This window comes from Gracilinanus agilis, chromosome 6 (genome assembly GCF_016433145.1).
Source record: "Gracilinanus agilis isolate LMUSP501 chromosome 6, AgileGrace, whole genome shotgun sequence".
In the NCBI taxonomy this organism is placed as follows: domain Eukaryota; kingdom Metazoa; phylum Chordata; class Mammalia; order Didelphimorphia; family Didelphidae; genus Gracilinanus; species Gracilinanus agilis.
Window position 1 is genome coordinate 31,590,256 of NC_058135.1, and position 25,488 is coordinate 31,615,743.

General features: G+C 35.8%; 1 protein-coding gene across 1 annotated transcript in view; it reads left to right on the plus strand.

The window, feature by feature from the left end:
- ADAMTS3 (ADAM metallopeptidase with thrombospondin type 1 motif 3) overlaps nucleotides 1-25,488 on the plus strand; it is a 285,453-nt gene that overhangs the window by 250,319 nt on the left and 9,646 nt on the right. The window contains exons 9-16 of the mRNA XM_044681598.1: nucleotides 1,175-1,288; nucleotides 4,971-5,116; nucleotides 8,713-8,888; nucleotides 11,629-11,762; nucleotides 12,722-12,845; nucleotides 18,482-18,562; nucleotides 21,306-21,469; nucleotides 25,169-25,334. Of these exons, the coding sequence (XP_044537533.1) occupies nucleotides 1,175-1,288; nucleotides 4,971-5,116; nucleotides 8,713-8,888; nucleotides 11,629-11,762; nucleotides 12,722-12,845; nucleotides 18,482-18,562; nucleotides 21,306-21,469; nucleotides 25,169-25,334 (1,105 nt within the window). The remainder of the gene's footprint in view (nucleotides 1-1,174; nucleotides 1,289-4,970; nucleotides 5,117-8,712; nucleotides 8,889-11,628; nucleotides 11,763-12,721; nucleotides 12,846-18,481; nucleotides 18,563-21,305; nucleotides 21,470-25,168; nucleotides 25,335-25,488) is intronic.

Sequence of the window (25,488 nt, forward strand, 5' to 3'; positions counted from 1 at the left end):
CGTTTTCCATGCATGAGAATAGGCAATTGACTATTTCTCTGAGCCTTACTTTCCTCATCTACATCTAAGACAATATTATTACTATCATAAGATTACTGTGAGAAAAGTCCTTTGTGAATAATGGAACACTGTTCAGGATGTCCTAGAGGTCATAGTTCAATTTTAAAATTTTCAAGCTCAAAATATGTATTTTATCCTAGAGGCAATTAGGAGCTACTGAAGATTATTGAGCAGGGAAATAGTATAGTCAAACGTGTACTTTAGGAAGATTGTTTTGGTACTGGTGGGGTAGGTGAATTGGAGAGAGGAGAGCCTGGAGAGACGTTAAGGTACTTAAAGCTTAAAATTGTACCAAGACTTTTGGATACCCTATAAAATAACTATACTTCTCTATGTATGGGTCTAAATTTATCTATGTATCTCTGTCTGCCTGTCTGTGTTTTGTTTGTGTATACATATATGTAGGTTGTTAGAAGCCTCTGTTTGTGTGTATATATATATATATATATGTAGGTTATTAAATATCAAATTATATAGTAGTAAGACATGGTGGAAATAACTTCCTTACCTAAGAATTCCCCTATGTCAGTGAAATCACCAGTATATATACTCCCCAAATAATATATCCACCAAATTTGTTCCTTTTTCATTTCATTCAAGTGAATTAAAATACATATGATTGCTGTTATAATTATTTACTTATTCATATTTATAGAGATTTAATGGAACCATTTTGGTTGAAGCTTTGTCTTACCTCAAATTTGAATGATAATTACTGGATCTTTCTTACATCACAATTTTATGGTTTTAACTATATGTAAAATAACATAGTGTTGCAGATTTAAGGATGGAAAGGACCTTGAAGTCAAGGTCCTCATTTTACAGATGAGGAAACTAAGGCCTAGAGAAATATAATCAGTAGAGGAAACAGCTAAACATGATTAGTTTCCATAAAATTAGAAGAAAATCCTAGCAATTTATTAATGTGATATTTTAGAAAAAAAAGGTTCCTACTACAGGGATTTCATAAGTGACCATTCTGTGTAAAGCATAGTGTAGTTTTTGCTAATGAACTGAAATATGATATAAACAACAAGCTTGATATAAGCAGATTTAAAAGATATTATTGTTGAATTACTACAATGTCATTTAAACATTTTATTCTGTGTTTCAGTTCCGAACCTTTGACCCATGTAAACAGCTATGGTGTAGCCATCCCGATAATCCCTACTTCTGTAAGACTAAGAAAGGACCCCCACTTGATGGGACTGAGTGTGCCCCTGGGAAAGTGAGTATTTCTCATTCAAACTTTAATCTTAAAATGTTTTGCTGTGTGTTTTTATAAAGGGGAATGACAAGTTATAAAGAGTGCGAAGAGCCCGCTCTTCACTTGGTTGGGTCTCTGGAGGTAGGATGGTGTGGCGAAGAATGAAATGAAAATGAGCCAGAGTGCAAGTGAAATTGCAGAGGCTGTTCCTTCTCTCTCTTTTGTGCCATCTGCTGATTTTAATTTTTATACCCTCTTTTCTTTATGATCTCATACAGGTTTTTTTTTTCTTCCCATACATTCAAAATCACATATTAACTTTTGAAACATCATAAGATTGACATTTACTAATTATCTTACTGTGGCTAGACAAAGAAGCAAGCTTGTCAAGAATTATTCATTATGGGCTGGCTTAGTTTGAACTTATTCTTTTTAGCCATGCATAAGGTACAAGTACATCAGTTCCTAGCTAAGCATAATAGTTAATTATATTTTAACTAATTATATTATGTATATAGTTACGTTAAATCAGTCTGGTACAATGTTTTGTTCCCATGGTGTTTTTTCTGTTATAGGATCACTAAGAATACAGTTCTGGTAGGGTGATTCTGTGCTAATTTGTCATTGCCTTAATTTCCTTGTGTTTCACTGTTTCTATGGTCTGTAGGAGTTTGGGAACAAACTTAGGCCAGGTATTTTCTTGCTGGGAACTTTAGAACCTTGCATTAACTCACTAACTGCTGGTTTTCTACTGGACTGATTCTAGGGGAAATTTCTATACTCTAGGGGGTTGTACAGGGGTTTATTTTGGGATAGTGGGTGAGTCTGTGGCTGTGATTGTTCTTGCCATGAATCTGTATTGTTTCTCTGTATCTACCTGGAGCTGAATAAGGATACTGATTGCAATAATTTCAATGCAAGTGAATGTCACTGTAAAAAGAATCACATGGGGTAAACTGAGTGTGGAATTTCCATCCTCCTGACAACCTGCCATGCTGGATTGTCAGAGCTTGTGAGTAGCCGTGCTAAACCTCACAGCCTGGATGGCTTCTGGCAAAAGAGCATATCCCCCTCCCACTCCTCCTTTGGTATTGGCAAATCTAAATAACCATCGGTGTTTCAGATTTCACTGTAATTAGATTCTGAGTTAAAATTTAAAACACTAATACCTTTAATTCATCTTGTACTCTCTTGGCAGGACTGAATTTACTTTCTCTGATCTTCTAAAAGTTTCTCAGCATTGATGTTTTGTAACTCCATATAAAAGAATCCCTTGCTTTACTGGGAAAGCTGCCTTCCCAGAGTACTGTAAACTTAAAAGGGATATAGGTAGTACTCTTCAGACAACTCTGGTGAATGGACAGACTATAGTACTCATGACTAAAACAATCAATGAAACAAAGGGACAGAAAAAAAAACACCATATCAAGATTTCCAGTTGACAGATTTGGCTACATTAGCAATAAAATAATATAGATATAGAATGATTAAGAATCTTTTTCCTAATGACTTTGGGCTTGCTAGGGCACCTTGTTCACAATTCTTTCTAAACTTTATCCAAATTGTTTTACTTATAGCTCCATAGACTTGCCAAAAGATAGTCCTAGAACAGAGATTCATTCCTCCTCTCCATAAACTCCAGTGGTTCCCTAAATCTATTACAGATTTCTCTTTTGGGGCATTCATAACACTTCATAAGTTGGCTCCAACCTACATTTTCTAGCTTTATGATAAATTATTTCCCTTGTGGTTTTCTTGGTTCAAGAAAACTGGCCTTGCCTTGCCTCATTCAAAACATTCCATTCCAAAGATCTCCATAGCTCACTGGATATGCCCCTTGCATTCACATCAAATGTCACCACCTTTATGAAACCTTTTCTGAACTGTGTATTATACTTTCCCTCCCAATATTACCAATATTTTTACATACATATATACACATGAATGTATATGCACATATGTACTTACATCACATGTGACACAATATAGCATTCTATAATATAATATATAGATATCCCATGCAATGTAAATTCCTTAAGGAACTGTCTGTATCCCCATTTCCCAGCACTTAGCACCTGATACACCCTTCAGTGCTTACAGATGGATTTATTGCTAGCTTATATTTGATAGAAGTCCTATATTCACATAAGCATCTATTTCTTAAAGAAAAAGCAGCAGACCAAAGCCAAAACTTCACAAACAGATAAATTTGGAGTTGCTGTTTTATTTTAAAATGAAAGTTCTCTGGTAGGATTCCTTTAACTAGATAGTTCTCCTAGAAAACCTGGATGGTAATCCATCCTGTGCCACTTGTTACCGATGGGAGTATTGACAATTCCCTTAATCTTTCAGAGTCCGTAGTCTTTTCACCTAACTTATAAAGTTGTTTTAAGGTTCAAAAGAGATAGTGTGTGAGAAAGGGGTTTGAAAAGAAAGGTCTCTACAGATATAATTTATTATTGTTGTTATGTAAATCAATTCATGCCACTGCTACTATTATTGTAAAGTATATAAATCTTGCATTTGGAGGGGCTCTAAGACTGTAGTTAATGATATATATGAGAGAAGGTAGAATCAGAGTGTCCTTCATTTGTGTGCCCTGCGTGATTTTAGCATTCTTGTTAGACATGACCAGCTCCTTCAACTTTAATATGGACTTAGTGACTTTAGAGCTGGGATAGGGTCATTCTCTGGAAACCCTTCTCCCTATTCTGGAAAATTATAAGCAATGAAATCATAAACTCTCTTAAGTTAATGCTTTTGTTCTCATGCAGATGAATAATTTTTAAAAATCCTTTCTTTCTGCTCAGCTTTTTTCATGTTTATGATTATTTTTTATTTTAGTTACTTGGCTTCATTTAGGGAAATAGTTTTAAAATCTATGTCTAAATTTCTCTTTTTCCAATGCAAATTTTAGGTTTATAAATTATGTTTGGGATTAATTTTAAATGTTTTCTTTAACCAAAAAGTGGAAAACCAGAGGGTTTTTATCAATCAATCAATAATCAGTAAGTATTTCTAAAAGGTCAGTTACTTTCTAGACACATATATTCTATTGTGAGACAAAACTGAAGCAATTGAAATATGTATATCAATATACGTATATTTGCGTGTGTGTGCTACTCTTTCCCTTCCCTCTTATTAAATATTAGTGGTTTTCTTATCTCTGGGATCAAATATAAAGTCTAATTTGGCATTTAAAGTACTTTACAACCTCGCCTCAGCCTAGTTTATTTACTTTCTTCTCCTCTATGTACTCAGCGGTCCAGACAGACTGACTTCATTCCTTTATTATTCTTTACATAGAACATTCCATCACTCATCTGTCTGTATCTTTGCATTGGCTGTGCTCCATATATGAAATGTGCTCTCTCCTCATCAATGCATCTTCAGATCAGAACTCAAGAATTTCCCTAGGTTCTAGTGCCTTCCCCACCATGGTCACCTGAAATCTTCTCTTGGGTATATTTTGTTTTGATCAATATGTGTTCATGTTGAATCCTATTAGAATGAAAACTCCTTGAAGGCAAGGATTATTTTACTTTTGGCTTTTTATCTCTAGCATTGGCATAGAATGGGCACTTGCTGTTAATTGATTGATATGGATCATATTCCATTTAAGCATGTGAATTATTTTTATATTATTAATTTATCAACATTAATTAATATTAACAATCCAGTTCATGTCATGATTTTCCTTAAGTGGTGTTACAAGGGTCACTGCATGTGGAAGAATGCTAACCAGGAGAAGCAGGATGGAAACTGGGGATCCTGGACCAAATTCGGCTCATGTTCCCGGACGTGTGGGACAGGTGTTCGCTTCAGGACCCGCCAGTGTAATAATCCAATGTGAGTCAGACCATATCTTATATAATCATGTAACTATTGTTATTAGTAAGCTGACATGGTGGACTTGAACCCTAACATCAGAGCAATTTCAGAGTAGCAAATCCCATTTGGAATTTTTGGCAATGAATAAAAAGCAAAAATCCATAAAAGTTTCTAATAAACTTGTCCAAATTGGAAGAAGCAAGAAATAACTCTTATTTGGGTAGCATTCCTTATGGGTTAGCCCCTCTGACTTGACACTCTTATTCTCAGTTTTATTATTCTCCCCAAAGGCAGCTGCTACTTTCAGGCTCCAGGGTAGAAAGTGTAGGTCTATACTTTGAATGCCATATTGTAGTCATCCAAAGCAAAGATATTTACTAAGATGACATAATGAAAACAACAACTGTATTTCCTCCCTAAATCTACGTTTTATTCTCCTACTAATATATGCAATATTTGTAGAAGGAGTAGGCACAAGCTTAGACTACAGTGGTAGTGACCCACAAGGAACATTTGTGGACAATGTTACTCCCCTACCCCTTAGTTTTTTTTCTCTAGAGTCCTGACAAAACTCCTTCCTTTTTGCTATGCCATTTCTAGATGGGTTGTTCACCTGGTATTCCAGAGTCTGCTTCTCTCTATGGTCTGATGCTTGATTACCAGGTCTATCTTTTCTATTCTCTATTCTTTTCTGCCAGAGACCCCACTCCTCTAACCTGCTCCCAGGCTCAAGTGACTTCCTCTGTGTTATCAGTCTGTCAGGAGTGCCATATTGTCATAAACTACAACTTTAATTCTCTTGAACTGACTCTTTAAGTCCTGGATAGGTGTTTTCCTTTGGAAAATAGCTCCACTACAAGATGCTGTGGCCAGTGGAGGGAAGGAAGAGAAAAGGAGGAAAATCCCCTCTTGCTTTTGCAAAAGTAGTTTCTTTTGAGGGCTGGTTTATTTTCTTATTTTGGACTCTTGGAACAGACCATTTTGAGCTCTCTAACCTACTATCATGAAAGGGGCCCCTCTGACATATACCTATTTTCTGCCAGCTAATTGAGAGCTATATTTTTAATTAAATGAAGGCTTTTACACTCCATAGAGAACTGAGAGCTTTTCTATACTTTTGTTCTCTTTCCCCCTCTGCATTAAGTTTATTTTGTCTTTGTTATTTGTGGCTTCCGGAGTTGCTGTATTTCTTCCTTTCTTGTATTCTGTTATCTGCACAAAAAATAATCTGCTCCTATCTGGTTTCCTTTAGCAATGCCTCAAGTGCTTTTCCTGCTGTTTGCTTGCAGAATTTGTTGCTTGTCATTGGAATTGTTCAATTTAACCACTATGTGTTCTGGTCTTGGCATCCCAGGGTTGTTAATTTTTTGTTTTTGTGGTTGTTGCTTTAATGTTTTGTTTTGTTTTTTTCTCAGGGTGGTCTGTGGATCTTTTCATTTATCATTTTACTTTCCATGTTCAGAAATGTTATATCTTCATTATGTTCAGGTTTTTTTACTTATATTTTTCTAGGAGTCATATAATCCTTGAGTTGTTTCTATGCATCACATCTTCACGATCAATATGTTTGGCTTGCAGAGATTTCATATTTTCTTTTAATGTTATTCATTTTTGCTTCTCTTCTTTAAGACTATTCTTTACTTCTGGGTATTTACATTCCCACTCTGTTATTCTGTCTTCTGTTTCTTTGGTATAAATCAAGTTTTTTTATTCTGTCAATTTTTGCTGGGCTAGCCATGAATTTTGCTCTCACAATTCTCATTTCTCTCTTGAACCATTTAGGGACATTCTGATGTGGCTCTCTTGGGAAACCACAAGGTCCTTTACTGCACTTGGTATTGATTAATTTTCCTTTGCCTTGTAATCTTTATTGACAGAGATGTTTGGACTTGTTTGTATGATTAGGAGGCCATATTCCTATCCCTTTATTAATAATAGCTTCCCTGCTCATTTGTCTGGTTGCATTTAAAGTTTTTAACTGAATTTTCTTCTTTCTGAGATCTCTGGTCATTTTAGTCTTTTTCTTTTCATTCATTTGTCACTCACTTTCTGATTCTTTCTCCTTTAATGGCAGTTTCCCTGAGGGCTGGACCTCAAAGCTATCATCTCACAACGCAGAATTCACTTTTCACCATCCTGACTTTACCTCAAGAGACTTATGGGAAAACAAAACTGCCTCAGCAGGTTACCAGTCCCCTTTCATTCAGGCCTGGTGAAATCTCTCACTCAAGCTAGGACCCTGCCCCAATTCCATCTGTTCCCTAATTTGATGACTGGCTCTTGCTGCAGAAGACTGACTCTTGCTCCAAGCAGAAGCAAGTTTCCTGCTTTTTTCCATTTCCATGGCATAGTATGTTTGTACATAGGTGGAAGGTGCTCAGAGTAGAATTCTGGTGCAAGCCCATGGAGACTGGGTGAAGGAGAGGAGTGAATGGATGGTCATGTTAGAAATTAGCCTCTGAATCCTGTTAGGTGATTGGAGTATTACCTCATTAGGATTCTTGGTGGCTTAGATTATTGAAATAGCGCGGTTATTTCTGCCTCTTGTGCTTTCTTTTTGGGACATCTTGAGGTTTGAGAAATTATCTAGTCTTCCATCTTGTTGGGCACATGACCCAGAAATCTGATTGACACTTTTCACACAATACCTACTGTCTTATGATTATGCCCTGGAGGTGTTGACACCTTGTCATCTTATGATTAGATTCTGAATTTTCTGTGACTATATCAAACATGCGGGAAGGGAACTAAATCCCTCTCTCTTTCTTACATGTGCCATTTATGCCTCTGTCTTTCCTCTTTTCCTTTCTTTTTCACTTCTTCCTCTCCATTTCCTATGTCACTTTATTTGTGGCTCTCTTCTTCCTCTCACCTTGCTCTATTTCTTTAACATATACCTTCCACTCTGGAGTATTAGGAAGCCTAGGTTAATTATCAGCCTTGCATCTTGGCTCATCTTTTTATCCCATATTTCTCCTTGATGACTTTCTATGCCATGACTGGAGGGAAAAGGAGATGAGGAGATGGACTGGTAGAAAGAATCACCTATCTACATTTCTGTAATTTAGAAAAGCATCCTCCCCAGAAATAAAGCAGTAGTTTTCCAGAAATGTTTCTAAAATAAAAGAAAGATTCTTATTTTTCTTTGAGTTGAGCAAAACTAAGGAGACCTTTCTTTGGTTGGGATTTTTAGAACTAACAGTCCTCTCTAGCCGCTATCATTAGGCATGAATTTGCTGTTAATATAGAGTTTTTTGCCCTTTATATAGGTGCTTTCTCAGGATAAGATTTGATCAATATTTCCATCAGTAGGGATACTAGCTATGTTAGGGAACAGCAATCACTTTTTTGGACACACATGCCCATTTTTTCTCATTTTTTTCTTCTTTGTACCACTACCATCAAAATGTATGTTTCTTAATTTTCAGCATTTACCTTATGTGTGCTGTATTTCCCCCATAGTAGAAAGGTTTTTAAGCAAGAAAGTTTGATTCCAGGCTCTTGAAGTTGGCAACCCAAAGTCTCTGGCATTGTGCCTTTGGGTCCCATGGAAGGAAACTTATCCCCTTGGCCCAAGAGCCAAGAAACCTTCTCAAAGATTATCTTTTGTTTAGGCCAATCAATGGCGGTCAGGATTGCCCTGGTGTTAATTTTGAGTACCAGCTTTGTAACACTGAAGAGTGCTCAAAGCACTTTGAGGACTTCAGAGCCCAGCAATGCCAGCAGAGGAACTCCCACTTTGAGTATCAGAACAGCAAACACCACTGGCTGCCGTTTGAGCATGCAGATGGTAAGTAGAAGCCTTCTGGAGTTCAGGTCTTACCAACGACTCTGAAATCTTATGTTCAAGGTCAATTGGGCTTATTGAATTTGACTTGGTGACACAGGAGGTAAGTGCTCCTGAGTTTTCATGTTAGGACAAGTTAAGACTAATAATTCGCTGTTGCCTCATGCTTCGGAATAGGAAATGTGATGAATGATGCTAGGATAAGGATCTGGGGTCCAAACTGAACTCTCCTTGCTGGACAGTAATTCTCAAGCATGTTGGCTAAGAACACACACATACACTTACATACAACAGTATTTAGTGTACAAAAGGACTGACAAACACATAGACACTGAGAAATTTTTCCTATTCAATAAAAACGTGAAATTATATTGATGTACCATGGTAGCAAGAGGCTGGAGAGTTAGAGAAACTGGGTTCAAATTCCACATTTAATGCTTTCTACTTATATATGACCATATGCCAATCATGTAATCCCTTTTATAGGTAAAATGAGGCTGTTGGATACTCCTACCTCTAGCTCTGTGGTCTATAAAGGAAAGGAAAGGTAAAGGAAAAGATAGTGAGGGGTCAGGGAAAACACAGAGAAGACAAGGGAAGGGAAAAGGAAAAGGAAAAAGAAATGGAAAGGGAAAGGATGAAAAAGAGAGGAGAGGAGAAGACAGAAAGGGAAGTGGAAGACAAGGGAGGAGAAGGATGGAACCTCACCACACTCTTAGTCTAGCAATCTCAGCACCTTTCTTGCCTCTCTAATCTCTTTACAAGAAGAGATGCCTCCTTCTCTGGCTGCTTTCCTAGAAGAGGAATGGAAATGGTCAAGGAGTGGCCAGCTCAGTCTTCTGGTTTGCAGGAAGGGAGTTCTGAGTATTTCCAGTACTTTCACGTTTTGCCAGGATACACTCACAAAGGAGACAAAAATCACCTTTTCCTATTAAATGGCCTGATTCTCAGTGCCCCTAAGGGTCAGAGGTAAAGTCATAGCCTCCATATCTTGAGCACCCCTCAACATCTACTTTCTTTAGAGTCATGAATTTAGGAAAGCTGGAGGAAAATCAAGATAATTAATTCTGGCCTGACCAAATAACCCTACTTCTTCTCAGATCTTTTTTTCTGGTAGAAGCTGGTATTTTGGACTTCAAGAATTATCAAGCCACCAAGAGAAAAAGGTCATGGAAAGGAGCAAGTATGCAAACCTGCCATCCACAAGACTTGAAAAGAGAAACCAGGGCATCCACTGAGAGGCAGTTTGCTTGCAACTTATCTACTCTGAGGCAGATTTTTTTTTCCTTCAGTGTTTGATATTTCTATTCTGGCTCATTCTGAGAAAATCCAGCACTTCTTTGGCAACCTTAGAATTAGGGATAAGATTAGCTTCTCAGCATCCTATCTGTGAATGTAATGGTCCAGGACTTAAAGGCATTTTAAAATTCACTTTTACATTTCATCTCCATTTGCAAAGTTTTTAATGTACTGATAAATGGATTAAATTTCTGCCTGAATTGTTACTTCCATTCCAGAGGCAGCTAGGTGACCTTTGGAGTCAGGAAGACTTGAATTGAAATCTTGACTCAGAAACTCACTTTGTGATCAAGGGCAAGTCAATTAAATTTTCTGTCTCAGTTTCCTTAGATGTAAAGGGAATGATAACAATAGTCGTTATGATAATCAAATGAGATAACCTTTGGAAAGCACTTTTCAAACCTTAAAGCCTTATGTAAATGCTTTGTTGTTGTTCGGTCTTTGGTGTCCAACTCTTTGTCACCCAGTTTGGGGTTTTCTTGGCATGAATATTGGAGTGGTTTACCATTTCCTTCTCCAGCCAATTTTACAGTTGAGAAAATTAAAGCAAATAGGTTTGTGACTTGCCCAGAGTCACACAGCTAATAAGTGCCCAAGGCTAGATTTGAATTCAGGAAGTTGAGTCTTCTTGACTCCCAAGTTTGGCACACTGAGGCACTTAATTGCCTCATATATATACATAATATGTAATATAATATATAAAAGTATGTAATATATGTGGTAATTCTATTTAGAGTAAATCAGAGAAAATAACCATGAGATGACAACATAGTATTAGAAGTGTATGACCTCCTTTAAAATATACCATGCTCTAGGTAGAGCAGTAGATAAAGCACTGGGCCTGGAATTAGGAAAACCTGAGTTTAAATCTGACCTTAAATATTAGTTATGTGACCTAGGGCAAGCCACTTTATCCATTGCCTACCTCAGTTTCCCCATTTGAAAAATGAAGATAATAATAGCACCTACATTCCAGGCTGGTTGTGAGGCTCATGTGAGATAATATTTATAATATGCCTGGTATATAGTGGTGGTTAATAACTGCTTCTTCCCTTTAATTCTTACTCTTGTCTTAAGTACCATGCAGAATTTATGTTAAAGCTAGTATTTATTAAGAATCAAGAAAGCCAAGGTATTATGTTCAGTAAGTCTCATGCTCCAAATAAATAGCTTTTTCTTTAGTGTCAGTTTTTTTTCTTTAGCACCAGTAAAGGCCAACTGGAATAAGCCTCAAAATCTGTGCCAGATTCTTGTGCCTAAAGAAGTTCAGATCTACATTTAAATATCAAGCATATGAATTTGTCTCCTGGGCATTCTTTGTTTTTATTTATTTATACGGTATCCCTTTTGACTTCAGGTGACTGTTGAAACTTTGTATTTTAAACATAAAGCCAACTATTCAAGCCATCCTATTAAATGTGAACAGTTGTGTTCTTCTCCGCAGCCAACAAAAGATGCCACCTTTACTGCCAATCCAAAGAGACAGGAGATGTTGCTTATATGAAACAGCTGGTACATGATGGAACCCGTTGTTCTTACAAAGACCCATATAGCATATGTGTGCGAGGAGAATGTGTGGTAAGTCCAAAGGAATTCCCAGCTATTTTTTATGCATTATGTCTTATTTGGGGCAAGGGAGTGTTGAGGTGGTTACTTGGTCCTTTGAGCAATTTCCTAACCCTTGGATAAGATCCAAGATTGACCCACTTTACACTGAGTTTAACCCTTGAAGAATAGGTAATAGCATAATTCTGAGAAACTATATTCTATTTCTATACCTAAGGCAAGTGTCTCTCATTGTTCTTGGGAAAGTAAGCCAGATGCAGCAACAGCAGCCATAGACATAGTAGCCCTTATAGTGATGGTGACAGTAGTAGAACATGGATTACTGAACTTGGAATCAGTAAGACCAGAGTTAGAATTCTGCCCCAGGAGTGAGCAAGTCAATTAACCTGCCTGTGCCTCATTTTCCTCATCTATAAAATGGGGATAATAATAACACCTACTTCAGAGGATAGTTGTGAGATCTCAAAGAAATATTCACTAATTACTCTGCAAAGCTTAAAGCACTTTGCTATTATCAGTAATAATAATTATTATTACCCATTATAATAATAAGTCATTTATTCTCTCTGGGCCTCAGTTTATTCATGGAAAAGACCAAATATACTAATGTATACTAAAATATACTATAATTTTACTGCTAGTTTATACAAGGCAAGTAGTGCAAATTAATATAGACCAGGGAGATGCAAAGTCCCTGCTATCAAGGAATTTATAATCTAGTAAAGACAACACTCCCAATCTGATTTACAATTTATTCTGTGTCACTGATGGAAGGGTAGGGAAGAAAAAAAAGATTTAATTAACTCAATTTTGCTGTTCACAAACATTTTTTTTTAAAAGAAAGGAGAGATGGAAGTCAAGGAATGTGGAGAAGTTTCAGATCCCATGTATTATTTCATTTATTCTTGTTGGGCTAATCTCTAGTATATCATAGTCCTAAACTGGTAACCTTGCTGGTTGTTTTTCTGTAGAAAGTGGGCTGCGATAAAGAGATTGGTTCCAATAAGGTTGAAGATAAATGTGGAGTCTGTGGAGGAGATAATTCTCACTGTCGCACTGTGAAAGGAACATTTACCAGAACTCCCAAGAAGCCTGGTAAGATCCATGTTTGTACGCATTCTTTTATGTTTGGGTTAATGTGGTACATTGTTATTTACAAATGAGAGATTTTCTAAATCCTTTCCCCTCTTCATAGAAGTTGCTCAATTAGCAGTCCAAAGTGGTATGTATGTATATATGTTCATGCTTCTGTGTGCATGTATGCATACTGGTTGTTAAATTTACAGTTTGGTAGATTAGCTTGCATTTATCTGTATACCAATCTCTTCATTTGGTTATTTTAGTGTAATGCTTTTATATACATATCATTATTTTACTGAATTTATGTGTACCTTAGCACTTACATGGGGAAAAAATTTCTCACAAAGATCAAATGATTCTTCTTTGTAAAAAAACAAACAAGAAAAAACAAGCAAGAAGAACACATAGAATCTTTTATTTAGTAATTTGCTTTGGAATTTTTTATTAAACTTGCTAAGGTCTGACAAAGAATGAAAAATCAATTATTGTAGTTTTATATTCTGTGCTCTTTTTGTCTCATTTTATTTGAATAGTGAATAGTTTATTCTATCCCTGTGTCTACTAGGAACCCAAATACTAGCCTTTAAAATATTCTAAACTCACTTTTAAATTAGAATGTAGGTTCCACTAAAAAGTGAAATGTCTGGTGTTTGGTTCATGATGTCAGATAAAATAATGTCTATAGGAGACAGCTTATTCCATCAGGTAGAGATTATATAAAGTCAACAAATAACATAAAGGAAAATATAAAGTCAATTTTCTGTAATTTTCATCTAAATAATAAACTATAATTTCACCGATACTTAATTGAAAGTTGACTTTATCATCTTAATCTAGAAAAACTGGAGATTTAAAAGCTGGAAATAAATGGCCAACTACTCCATTAGGTCATAACCAGAATTTTTTTTTCTCGTCAGTTGACATTTTAAAGTAAAACAGTGAATGGAATGCTAGACATGGAGTCAAGAAGACTTGAGTTCAAATCCTGTCCCAGATATAAACTAGCTATGTGACCATGGGCAAGCCTCTTAACTTATTTGTGCCTCTAAATCTCCCCATCTGTCAAATGGGAATAGCAATAGCCTCTACCTCCTAAGGTTGTTATGGAGATTAAATAAGATAACATAGGTAAAATACTTTGCAAATCTTAAAGCGCTATTATTAAAAGGTATTATTATTATTAAAAGCTAATAGTATTATATGATCATAGAAGCAAGAGATTCTATGAAAGGAAAGGAAAAATACATGTTAATGTTAAGTTGCATGTCTACTTTATACCAATTTACAGTAGGATTTAAAGTTTTAATGGATGATACTAACATGATGCAATATTTAACTCTTCCCAAATACAAAATAATTCACAAAAGTGTTGTTCATTCATTTCAGTCATGTCCAATTCTTCATGACCCCATCTGGAGTTTTCTTTTAAAGATACTGGAGTGGTTTGCTTCTTAAGATTTGAAATTTTTCAAAGAGCATTGCTAACTTTCAGTAGTAGCAAGTGTTCGATCATTTCAATGATGATGGGATCCCAAATGTAGGTATTGTGTTTGTTTTGGATCAGGACAAGACCATGACCAAAACTCAGAACTCACAGGATAGACTACAGCTTCTCTGTTCATTTTTGTGTTTCTCTTGTGAGGATGCAAATCTACCAAATATACCTAAGTCTACTCAGAATGAACCTTGCCAATGTAAGGATGTTAGAGAAAGCTTTCTTCTTTCACAGAGATTCCCACTCAAGTTCAATGTTAAATTAAATCAGTTGCTTTACAGCAGTATTGGCAATATAGTCATTCAATAGACTAATCAACCTCTTCCAACAGGGAAACACTTAAGCAAGAGATGCCAAAAGGAACTCAAGTTACTGGAAAATCAAATCTGCAAGTATCCAAACTTAAAATCATCTACATGATTTTTCATTCATAATTAGTTTTACTTTCATTGACTATTAAACTCATGTTGATTTTATATTTATAATATGCTAATGGCAGACAAATATAGTCAATGAAACAAGAAGACTTTGGTTCCCTAAAGCACTAACTTAAGACATTTTATTTAAGGGAAGACAAGAGGAGCCTTCACATTGCCCAAAGGAGCTCGCAATGTATCTCTTTCTGAGACAAAGGCAGCTAAAAATGTTCTGGGTGAGTTATGGTAAATGGAAATGGCAGCAAGATAGGTCTTTATGACTAGCATAAAGGAGTTTGCTGCGAATTGTTTTTGGAGCTTGACACTTAGAAGCATCCCAGTTACAGGCAAAAGTAGTATATTTCATGTGTTTTATGATGCACAAATAAGATTTTATTACTGAGACATCAAAGTAATGCATTCAATCGAAATACTAGGGCATTCTGAGAGAAAAATGAGTGAAGATAATGCTTTGGTTGATTGCACTGGATTTTTGACTAAATTGATTTGTTAATTTTGCCTTTGATCATGGTCCTTGGCCATTTTTTCTACAATAAATTATCCTATACTATAATCTCTGACTCAGGGATTGTAAAAGATATGGGGCACCAGGGATGTTAAAATATAATCTAAATGGTTGTGGGTACACACACTGGGTTGAAGGAGAGACAGAACCAACAAGGATAGGGGGAGACCAGAATTCACTGCTAAGATGGTAACTGTCAAGAATGGCAGTTGGCCCAGCTCACCCTAGGCCAGCGTCTTTGGAACCAGCAGGCAAGGTAAAAGTTTTAAACAAGTTTAATTATGATTAACTAAATAAAGGTGGGATAGGGGATTCTACACTAAAACCTAAAGGGCAAAAGCACAGGGCAAGGGGAGGACATGACTTCTCTAATCTTAGTGACCTAAGCAGGCAGGGCCCACAGGAGCAGTGCAGGAGTCACTGGGAAGTCTGCTTCAAACCTGGTTCCAGCCAGGTTTGACCAGCACAGCTAATGGGTCTGAGGGTGGCTTTGGGGTTCTCACAGTAATCCACAGATGATCACAGGATGCCAAAAGCCAAGGTGGTCCAAGGTATCCAAGTAGAGAGAGCATGTTTGAGATGCTGTCCACCAGATCCCAAACTCCTCCTCCACTTGGTTCTTCTCTGTAGGTCTTGTCCACTTGCTAGAAACCACCATCACTCAGGATCCCAGGGAAATCAGGATGCAGGTCTGAGATCTCCCAGGGCTAGCAACAGTTTGTGCCAACCACTAATGGAGTCTCTCTCAGGGCACACACAACTTCCTGCTCCTTCATTCCATCTTGGAATGCTCCAGCCCTTCCTGCTAGGTCCATATAAATTATTGCTACATAAACTGCTAAATAAATCTTCCTCACAACAGGATGAAAAGTAAATCTTTGTAATTACTGACATTATTGAACATAGTCTGTATATAACGGGCTAAAGACATTTGTTGTCTAGAGTGGCATAGAAGATAGGGTGTTAGTGTAGCCAGGAAGGCCTCAGTTCAGATCCAGTCTCAGATACTTAGTAATAAATACTATGTCCCTGGGCAAGTTGTTTAACCTCAGTTCCCTCATTTGTAAAATAGGATGATAATAGCACTTACCTCCCAACGTTGATCTAAGAAACAAACAAGATTGTTTGTGACATACTTTGCAAATCTTGAAATGCTATGCAAAAGACACCTATTATTATTCCCATATTTTAGAATTAAAATCCCAGAAAAGTAAGGGACTTTACTGGTCCAGACTTTGATTGAAACATAATTCTACTTTATAGCATCTAATAGTTAGTCATTCAGATTCTATTTAAAAATGTTCAGTGATGGGAAACCCTATACTTCCTGGGGGAAACCGTTTGTCTTTTTAGATAGTCCTAGCTCTTGTAAATTTTCTCCTTATATTTGGGGCAAATTTTTCTGGAGGTAACTTCCTTCCAGTGGTCCTAATTTTTTACTCTAAGGCCAAATAGAATAAGTTAAATCTTTATTCTATATTAATGAACTCAGTTATGATGTTTTCCTTAAGTTTTCTCTTCTCTGGACTAAATATCTCTACTTTCTTCAACCAATCCTTTTATTACATAGTTTTGAATAACAATTACAAATGAGATATCAGTATATCCTTCCATCTATAATACTACTGTGAATTTTATAATTAGGAGAATACATTGAAATTATTACATTTATTTATAGAATACATGATAATTATAAGGAGAAAATTGCCACTTGTAACTTTGACAACAGTAGGATTTATGTAATACTTAAAACTAGTAAGCTAATGCTATTAAAATGGTATTAATTTTTGCTGGCTTCAAAAATTGAGGTCATTCAATAAGTATTTATTAATCTCTTACTAAGCACCAGACATTGTACTAAATTCTGAGGATACAAAGAAAGTTAAAAGACAGCTGCTGCCTTGAAGGAGCTCACAGTGTGAAGGGGAGATGACAAGTAAACAAATATGTACAAACAAGCTCTAGATAGGCCAAATAGGAAATGATTAACAGAGGGAAGACCCTTTAATAAAGAGGGATTGAGAAAGGCTTATTGTAGAAAGTGGAATTTTTTATGGGTCTTGAATAGAGCTAAGGAAATCAGTAGATAGAAAGCATTCCAAGAAAGGTGGACAACCAGAGAAAATGCTCAGAGCTTAGATGTAGTATCCTGTTCATGGGACACCAAGAAGCCAACATCACTGGATTGAGGAGTACATGGAAGAAGTGGGGAGAAGTAGGGTTTAAGAAGATTAGAAAGATTCTTATAAGCAATCAGCTAGTCATTCATTAAAAATAAATTATTAAATTAAAATAACTCATTTTAATATGTATTTAATGTTCAGATATTATTAAAATAAAATAAGTTATTATTAAAATACTAGTTAATAAATTTTTATTAAATAAAATTAAATTTATTGAATTATCACTTATAATATAATTGCTAGGCACTGTGCTAAATGCCATAAAACATCAGCTTGCAATTATTGTTAAATTGTGTGGTTTAGCCAAACATAGAAAATTGACTTGTATTTATCCCCCATGGGCCTTATTTGAACCCAATTGCCAATTGCCAATTAATTTCCCTTTTCCTTTTTCTTTAGAGTTCCTGTCCTGATGTGAAAGTGTTAATTAATTAGAGAATTAGCTGCCAGGAGTCATCACATGCAATTTTTAAATGACTAAGAAAGATGCAAATATTTAAGGATCCCGTGAAGTGCATCAATCAGGGGCAGAAACTGAGACATGATAGGTGCACAATGGGAGAGTGGTCTTTTGCCTGAACATAGGAAATGTACTACCTTTGCTCAAGTTGTTGGTAGTCCTGACACCAATAACACAGCAAGAGAAGGGATGCATAGGTTTGTAACAACAATTGATGGACCAATGAATGTTGAAATCTGGAGATGGAGGAATGGGATTCAAATCTCAACTCTGCCATTTACCACCTGGGTGACATTGAGTAAATCTCTTCATTGTTTTAGATTCAATTGAGAAGTTGGACTGCTTGACTTTCATCACTAATTGATTTTTCTCCCCATTAATGAGTGTTCATCACCAAGCCAATACAGGCTGTTACAAAACCTATCATCAGTGTGCTGAAGTGACAAACTGCATTTTGGTTCGCGTGCGCCCCCTTCTGCAAGTAGAAGCAATAATAATATAGTTTGCTACTAACCTTAGCTATTCCTTCTGTTTCCTTCTTGTGTCTTCCTGATTACTGAACGTGCAAAAGGGTACCTTAAGATGTTTGATATTCCCCCTGGTGCTAGACATGTGTTAATACAGGAAGATGAAGCTTCTCCTCATGTCCTTGGTAAGTATTTCTATCCTTGCATTCTGTATTGCATGCTAAGTATGGTCTGCTTAAACATTCAGATATCAAAGAAATGCTTTAGTTTTGAGACCAAAACCAATAATTTTAAAAAGTAATAATTGCATAGAAATAAGAATAGGAACCAGCACTGTGATATCATTTGTATGGAGAGCTCCCCAAAGAAGAAACACTCTACTCATGCAAGCTTTCCCTGCAGTTTTAAAGAACTGAATGGGGGCATTTGGGGTTAAGTGACTTGCCCAGGACTATATGGCCAATATGAGGCAAAAATCAGTCCAGGTCTCCTTTTCTCAGAGGCCAGCTCTCTCTACTATGTAGCATTGTTTTTTAGTGATCATATGAGAAGCCTATACCAGAATTTCACTTAATCATTGATCTATACTATGTTTCCCTCAGAGCAAGATACAATTCAACCGAATAAGCATGTATCATACTCCTAGGTCTGAGACATGCTTAGCACTTGGGGCAACCAGGATCATAGAAGACTAGTCTTAACCCTCAAGGAATTTAAAATCTAATATACAAATAAGTAAAATGAGGCACAGACACAAATAACCTAGGCTATGGAAGTTGCAGGAGTAGATAAGGGACAGTTTTTGGCACAGTGGTTAGAAGGTTGGACATGGAGTCAGGAAGATGTGAGTTCAAATAGTATCTCAGAGTTACTAGCTATGTGACCCCTGGCAAGTCACAACTTCTCTTGGCCTCAATTTCCTTTTCTTTAAAATGGGAATAATAATACTTGCCGGATAGGATTAAATAAGCCAAGTACTTTGCAAATGTTAAAGCTCTACATAAATGTTAGTTATTATTAGAGGAGGGAATACCCCAGCTATGCTTACAAGGAAGGGAAAGATTTCAGGAAGCAATAGATCATATCAACAATTAAAAGCTTTAGCTTTGGAGATGAATCTTCCTGAGTTTATTAACCTGAGGGGAAAAATGCATTAAGAGGTAATCATTATTAGAGCACTTGTCCATTGGTCATGATTACCTTACAAAACTAGAACATACTACCTATTGCCATATTATATACCTGGTGATATTACATCTTGGATATTTTATAGCTAGAAGAACCACACATTTTGAGAGTATATGCACCTCTTTGGGGAAGAAAATCTTTATTTTAGCAAATCTCTTCCTGCCCACTCATATTTACCAACTAGCATAATGATCTATACTATCCTCAATGGTCCTCTCTTTTCTCAGCTATTAATAATCCATTTGAGAAATAACCTGTTCCTCTCAGATAGACAAGTCCCACAAATGGACGGTGACTTCTACCTATAAATATATACAAGCACACTGCCCACTATTGTTAAAGGAACAGTAAATTTTCGTTTGACCCAGTTAACAAACATAATTTGTTGCCATAGTAGAAATTTCTTTCATTTTTACCTTAAAAATAAAGGAAATTATTTATACAAGTCTAGTTGAATTAGTGTTTAAAAGGACATTTTAAAGTTAATTGTCATTATTGTTACTTAAACAATAATAGTTACAAATCCTAGAGTTTTGATGTGATTCTTACTTCCCCCCAATTGTTCTCTCTCTTGTCCATACCTCAGGTGCACAGTAAAATAATTTTTATTTTTTGTGGGCCATAAATAGTAGGATATTCATTATTTTCAGGTCAGACTTTACAAAAAGATGACTAGAATACATGGGTTTTGCTCTTATCGTTCCATGCCAATAAAGTTTTAAATGTCCAGTTTCAAACAAAAAACATGCTTACACACCCAATACCTGTTTATCTAGCCCTAATCTCTTTCCTATTTCACATTTCCAACTATGTATTGGACATCTTAAGCTGGATGTCCCAAGACATTCTTAAAAATAACATGCCCCAAAATGAACTTACTGTCTTCCCTTCTAGACCCTCTTCTCTTTCAAGCCTCCTTATTATTGTTGGGGGCATACCAATAGGCTCAGTCTGAGAGGCAGTTTGGGATGGCAGGTTAAGATCTGCCTCCAAATTAGAAAGACCAGCCATCAATCTCACTTCTGACACTTACTGTTCCTTGACCCTGGGCAAGTTACTTTTTACTTATTTTGTTAAATATTTCCCAAAGAGAGGAAATATTTAACAAAATAAGTAAAAATACATTACAACGCAGATAATATTAATTTGTGATTTTCTAAGTCAATATGGCACCATAGGAATCATTTTCTATTTGAGTTTAACAATCTTGGTTTAGGTTATTATCTAAAATTATCCCTTGCAAAGAAGGTACCAGTAGAATGAGATTTCTTACCCAGGAGTTCCTACCCCATTGAAATCATATGTATATCTGTGTATGTATATGTCTACACATATATATTTCTATAAATACATGACATCCTAAAATATTTTATTGCATTTTAAGCCATCAAAGCTTAAATATATATGTATGTATTTATGAATTTGTAATATGTGTATGTGTATATATATGTATATATATGTGTGTGTGTATATATTATATATATATATATATATATACATATGTATATATATATATATATAATCTTCTATCTAGAAAGCTTGCTGGAGATACTAAAGTATCCACTTTGGGATGCAGGAGTCACTTCAAAACAATGAGGAATACTGTAATTATTATTCTTGTTGTTTTAATGATAATACATAAAAAGAGGGAAATAGGCTTTAGAATTTATAAGAGAATGGATTTACTATGAATACTTAGTTCTACCATGCCTAACCCCTCAAACTTCCCCCTTTCTTTAGCTATCAAGAACCAGGCAACTGGACACTATATTTTAAATGGCAGAGGGGAGGAAGCAAAATCTCGGACATTCATTGATCTTGGTGTTGAGTGGGATTACAATATAGAAGATGACATTGAGACTCTTCATACAGATGGGCCTTTACATGACCCTGTCATTGTTTTGGTATGTGGTATTAACAGTCACAGTTTCCTTGGTACCTTTTTAAAAAATTAAATTTCATTGTTAAAGCTTTTATATTGGCCAGCATATTCATCAAAATGTGTCTTCATTTGGGTGGTTTTAATTGGATTATTTGGGCTTAAAATTTGCTGCCACTAAGTTCCTTTCTTTTAGGAAATTTGGAATATCAGGTCAGCTTCTCGTAATTTTTATTTCCTAATGTCCGACCTGAAATCAGTTGCCATCCTTCAAACTTCAAACATGATTAACATTCTGAAAGTGTCATAATCAGAGTCAGAGTCAATAAACATTTATTAAGCATCTACTATATGCTAAGGGCTGAGATTATAAAAAAAAAAAAAAAAGGCGGGGTGGCATAACACAATCCCTGTCCTCAAAGAGCTTACAATCTAATTGGAGAAGACAACACATAAAAAAGAAGCTGAAGGGAGTTGATGGGAAATAATGAAATCCTTAAAACCAGAGCAGCAAATGGTCTGAGGAGGAAGGAAACAGTTCATTTCATGTTATAGAATTATGAGTTTCTGGAGATCATGAATCCAGCAAGACAAGTCAGAAGAAAATGATGAAGCAAAGTCTCTGGGTTCCCTCCTCAAATGATGGTAGGTCTAGGAGGAGTTCCTATACATATAAGAATATACAACCTCCATCCTCTCCAATTAGAAGGAAAAAAAGGCTTCCCTACAAGCCTTGGTATTTACTATCTAGTTAACAAATACATTAATAAGTAAGGGGTGGAGCCAAAATAGAGTATCATTTACTTATCATTTCCCTACCACATATACCACTCCCAAACTAGTTTTGAAAATTCTTTTACTGACCTATTTAACTTGGATAGGAATTGATATTTTACTCATATCTGTTTCCAATACATAATCCACTTAGAAGCACAGTGTTGAGCAAAAAGTCTGGCAACAACAACAACCCTTCACGCTTCAAATTCTCAGTAGAATTGACAAGCATTGTAGAAGCTGAATGGGATCTTAGCCAATGTCCTCATTTTATAGATGAGGAAAAACAGGTACAAAAAAATTGAGTGGCCCCTGTCCTTCTTTTAAAAACAGGATTAGAGAAGAGCAAATGTGCCAAATTTCAGAGTAAATGGAGTAAAGTCTGTAAATTGTGGGCAAAGACATTTAGCCTTGACTCCTGGCAATTTTAGAATATATTACTAAAATGAAACTTTGAAAAAAGGGAGGAGGTAGTCATAAAGAATAAACATAAATAACCATTCATTAAGAATTGGCCAGAAGGAGAGGAAAAGGAAGGGGAAAAGGAAAGGGAAAAAAAGTCTTGCCAGACTAACCTCATATCCTTTTTTTTTGACAGGGTTACATGACCATTCAATCAGGGAAATGCAGTAAATGTAGTTGACCTAGATATTAACAACATATTTGAATGGGAGTATCTCATGTGGATGAAATGGTGAGATATGGCTAGGCAATAAATAATACAATTAGGTAGAACTGGTTGAATGTCTAGAACCAAAGAATAGCCCTTAATGTTTCAATGACAATTTAGAACTGACCCTCTAGTACCATTGTTGTTGTTTAGTCATTTCAGTTGTATTCTACTCTTCATGACACTTTTCAGAGTTTTCTTGCAAAAAACCCCAAAAAACTCACAAACCAGTTTTCAGTAGAATTGATAAGCATTATAGAATGAAAGGATTCAGGAGCTGAATGGTTTTTTTTCCAGCTTACTTTACAATTGAGGAAATTGAGACAAACAGGTTTAAGTGACATGTCAAGGGTTACACAGTTAGTAAGTATCAAGGCCAGATTTGAGCTCATAAAAATGAGTCTTCATGACTCTAGGGCTAATTAATATTTTTATTAATGGCCTAAATTTTTTTAGGTGGGGAGAGAGAGAGAGAGAGAGAGAGAGAGAGAGAGAGAGAGAGAGAGAGAAAGAGAGAGAGAGAGAGAGAATAATATAGCAACCAAGAAAACTAAGGCAATCTTAAAATGCAATAATTAAGAAAGAGGCCATTTCCAGGACTACAGGTGCATTTGTCGCTCTCTTTCTTTTTCCTTAGTCTAAAACATTACATTCAGTTCTATGTGTTACATTTTAGAAATCGAGTATTTTTGCTATCTCCCATGTTTGGAATTCTCTCTTTCTTATCCATGTCTCCTGGCTTCCTTGAAGAGGCATATAGGTGGCACAGTGGATTGTGTATTTGATCCTGGAGGCAGGAAGACCTGAGTTCAAATCCAGCCTTAGATGCTTACCAGCTATATGACCCTGAACAAGTTACTTTAACTCTGCCTCAATTTCCTTGAGTATAAAATGGGGATCATAATAACTTGACTCTCATTCTTCACTTCAAATAGAAATAAATGACAGGAGCATAGCTTACTCATTTAGAGCTGGAAGAGTCCTCAAAAGTTATCTTATTTTCAGCCTCCTCAACTACCATGAGGATCAAATGAAATTATATTTGTAAATGGCATAGCATAGTGCCTGGTACATAATAGATGCTTAATAAATGTTTATCCACTTTCCTCAGATCTCAGCTAAAATTCCATCTTCTTCAAAAACTCTTTTCTGATACCCTTTAATGCAAGTGCTGTCTGGTTGAGATTACCCACAGTTTATTGTTGGTACATAATTATTTGCATGTTGTCTCCCCTGTTAAACTGTAAGCTTCTAGAGGACAGGATTATTTGGGGTCATTCTTTGTATTATACATGCTTAGTAATATGCCAGACACATAGTAGGCAATTAAAATTCATGTTGGCTGCATGAAGAAGAAAGTGAACAGAGAGTGGCAAGGAGAATTAGAGAAAAGCCATATGATCATGCCATATGGAAATTGGTTGAAGGAATTGGAGATGTTTAGCTTGGGAAAGAGAAGTCTTAGGATGTAAGAGGGATTAAATTTGTTCTACTCCATCACATAAGACAGGCTTGCTTCCAAGTAATGGGCAGAGATTACAAAGAAACTCATTTAGCCAAGTTATTAGGTAGAACATCTAAACAATTTGGACTATCCTGAAGCAGAATGGGTCCTTCACAGAAGGAAGAGTCTTCAAGGAAAGGTTGGATGACCCCTTGTCAGATGAGCTATAGTGGGAATTCTTGTCCAGGAAGGGTTAGATTGAAAAGCATCTGAAGAACCTCTCTATTCTGGGACTCTGGGATATGGAAGGTTGCAAACCAGATCATTCTCCACAGTGACTCCCAGATTTTCCTCTTCCTTCCTATTCTCTAAAACAACGCTCTTAATTAAAGTTTATTTGAAAATATTAGATCCTTTTATAACTCACTCAATATAGAAGGTATAATAGTTGCATATACATCATTTTAAAAAAGATTGTTTCAGAACCCAAGTACAAATCACTATTGAAAAGAACCTTTAAGTAACTCATTGGAAAATAAAAGTCTCTTTTGTAATAGAAACAATTTCTCTTTGATTTTTTAAAATAAATTTAGACTTTTTACCTTTATGCTTATTAAAAAATAATATGGGTCTCTTAACATGTATTCAAAACATCTGATCAAGCTTCTATTAATTATTGATTCCTTGCACAAAGAGTCAATTTCCAATTTTAGTAACAATATTAATAGTATTATTACTAATAATTAACAATAAAGTGAATTAACATAGAACATTTCATTTAAGAATTTCTCAGCTCTATTAGCCTAATTCACTTGGATATGTTATGTATTTAATAGATTATTCCTCAGGAGAACGACACACGTTCCAGCTTGACATACAAGTATATCATTCATGAAGACTCGGTACCCACCATAAATAGCAATAATGTAATTCAGGAAGAATTAGATACTTTTGAATGGGCTTTGAAAAGCTGGTCTCAGTGTTCTGAACCCTGTGGTGGGGGTAAGTAGACCATATTTTTCTCATAGTAATATATCCTGAAGAAAGCAGAATGGGAAGAAGATTTTTGTGCATTTCCAGAATCTAAATACTTTATCATTTTAGATTCAGTGATATATGTTAGGAGGATCTCTTTTTTGGCGGGCATACTCTCAAT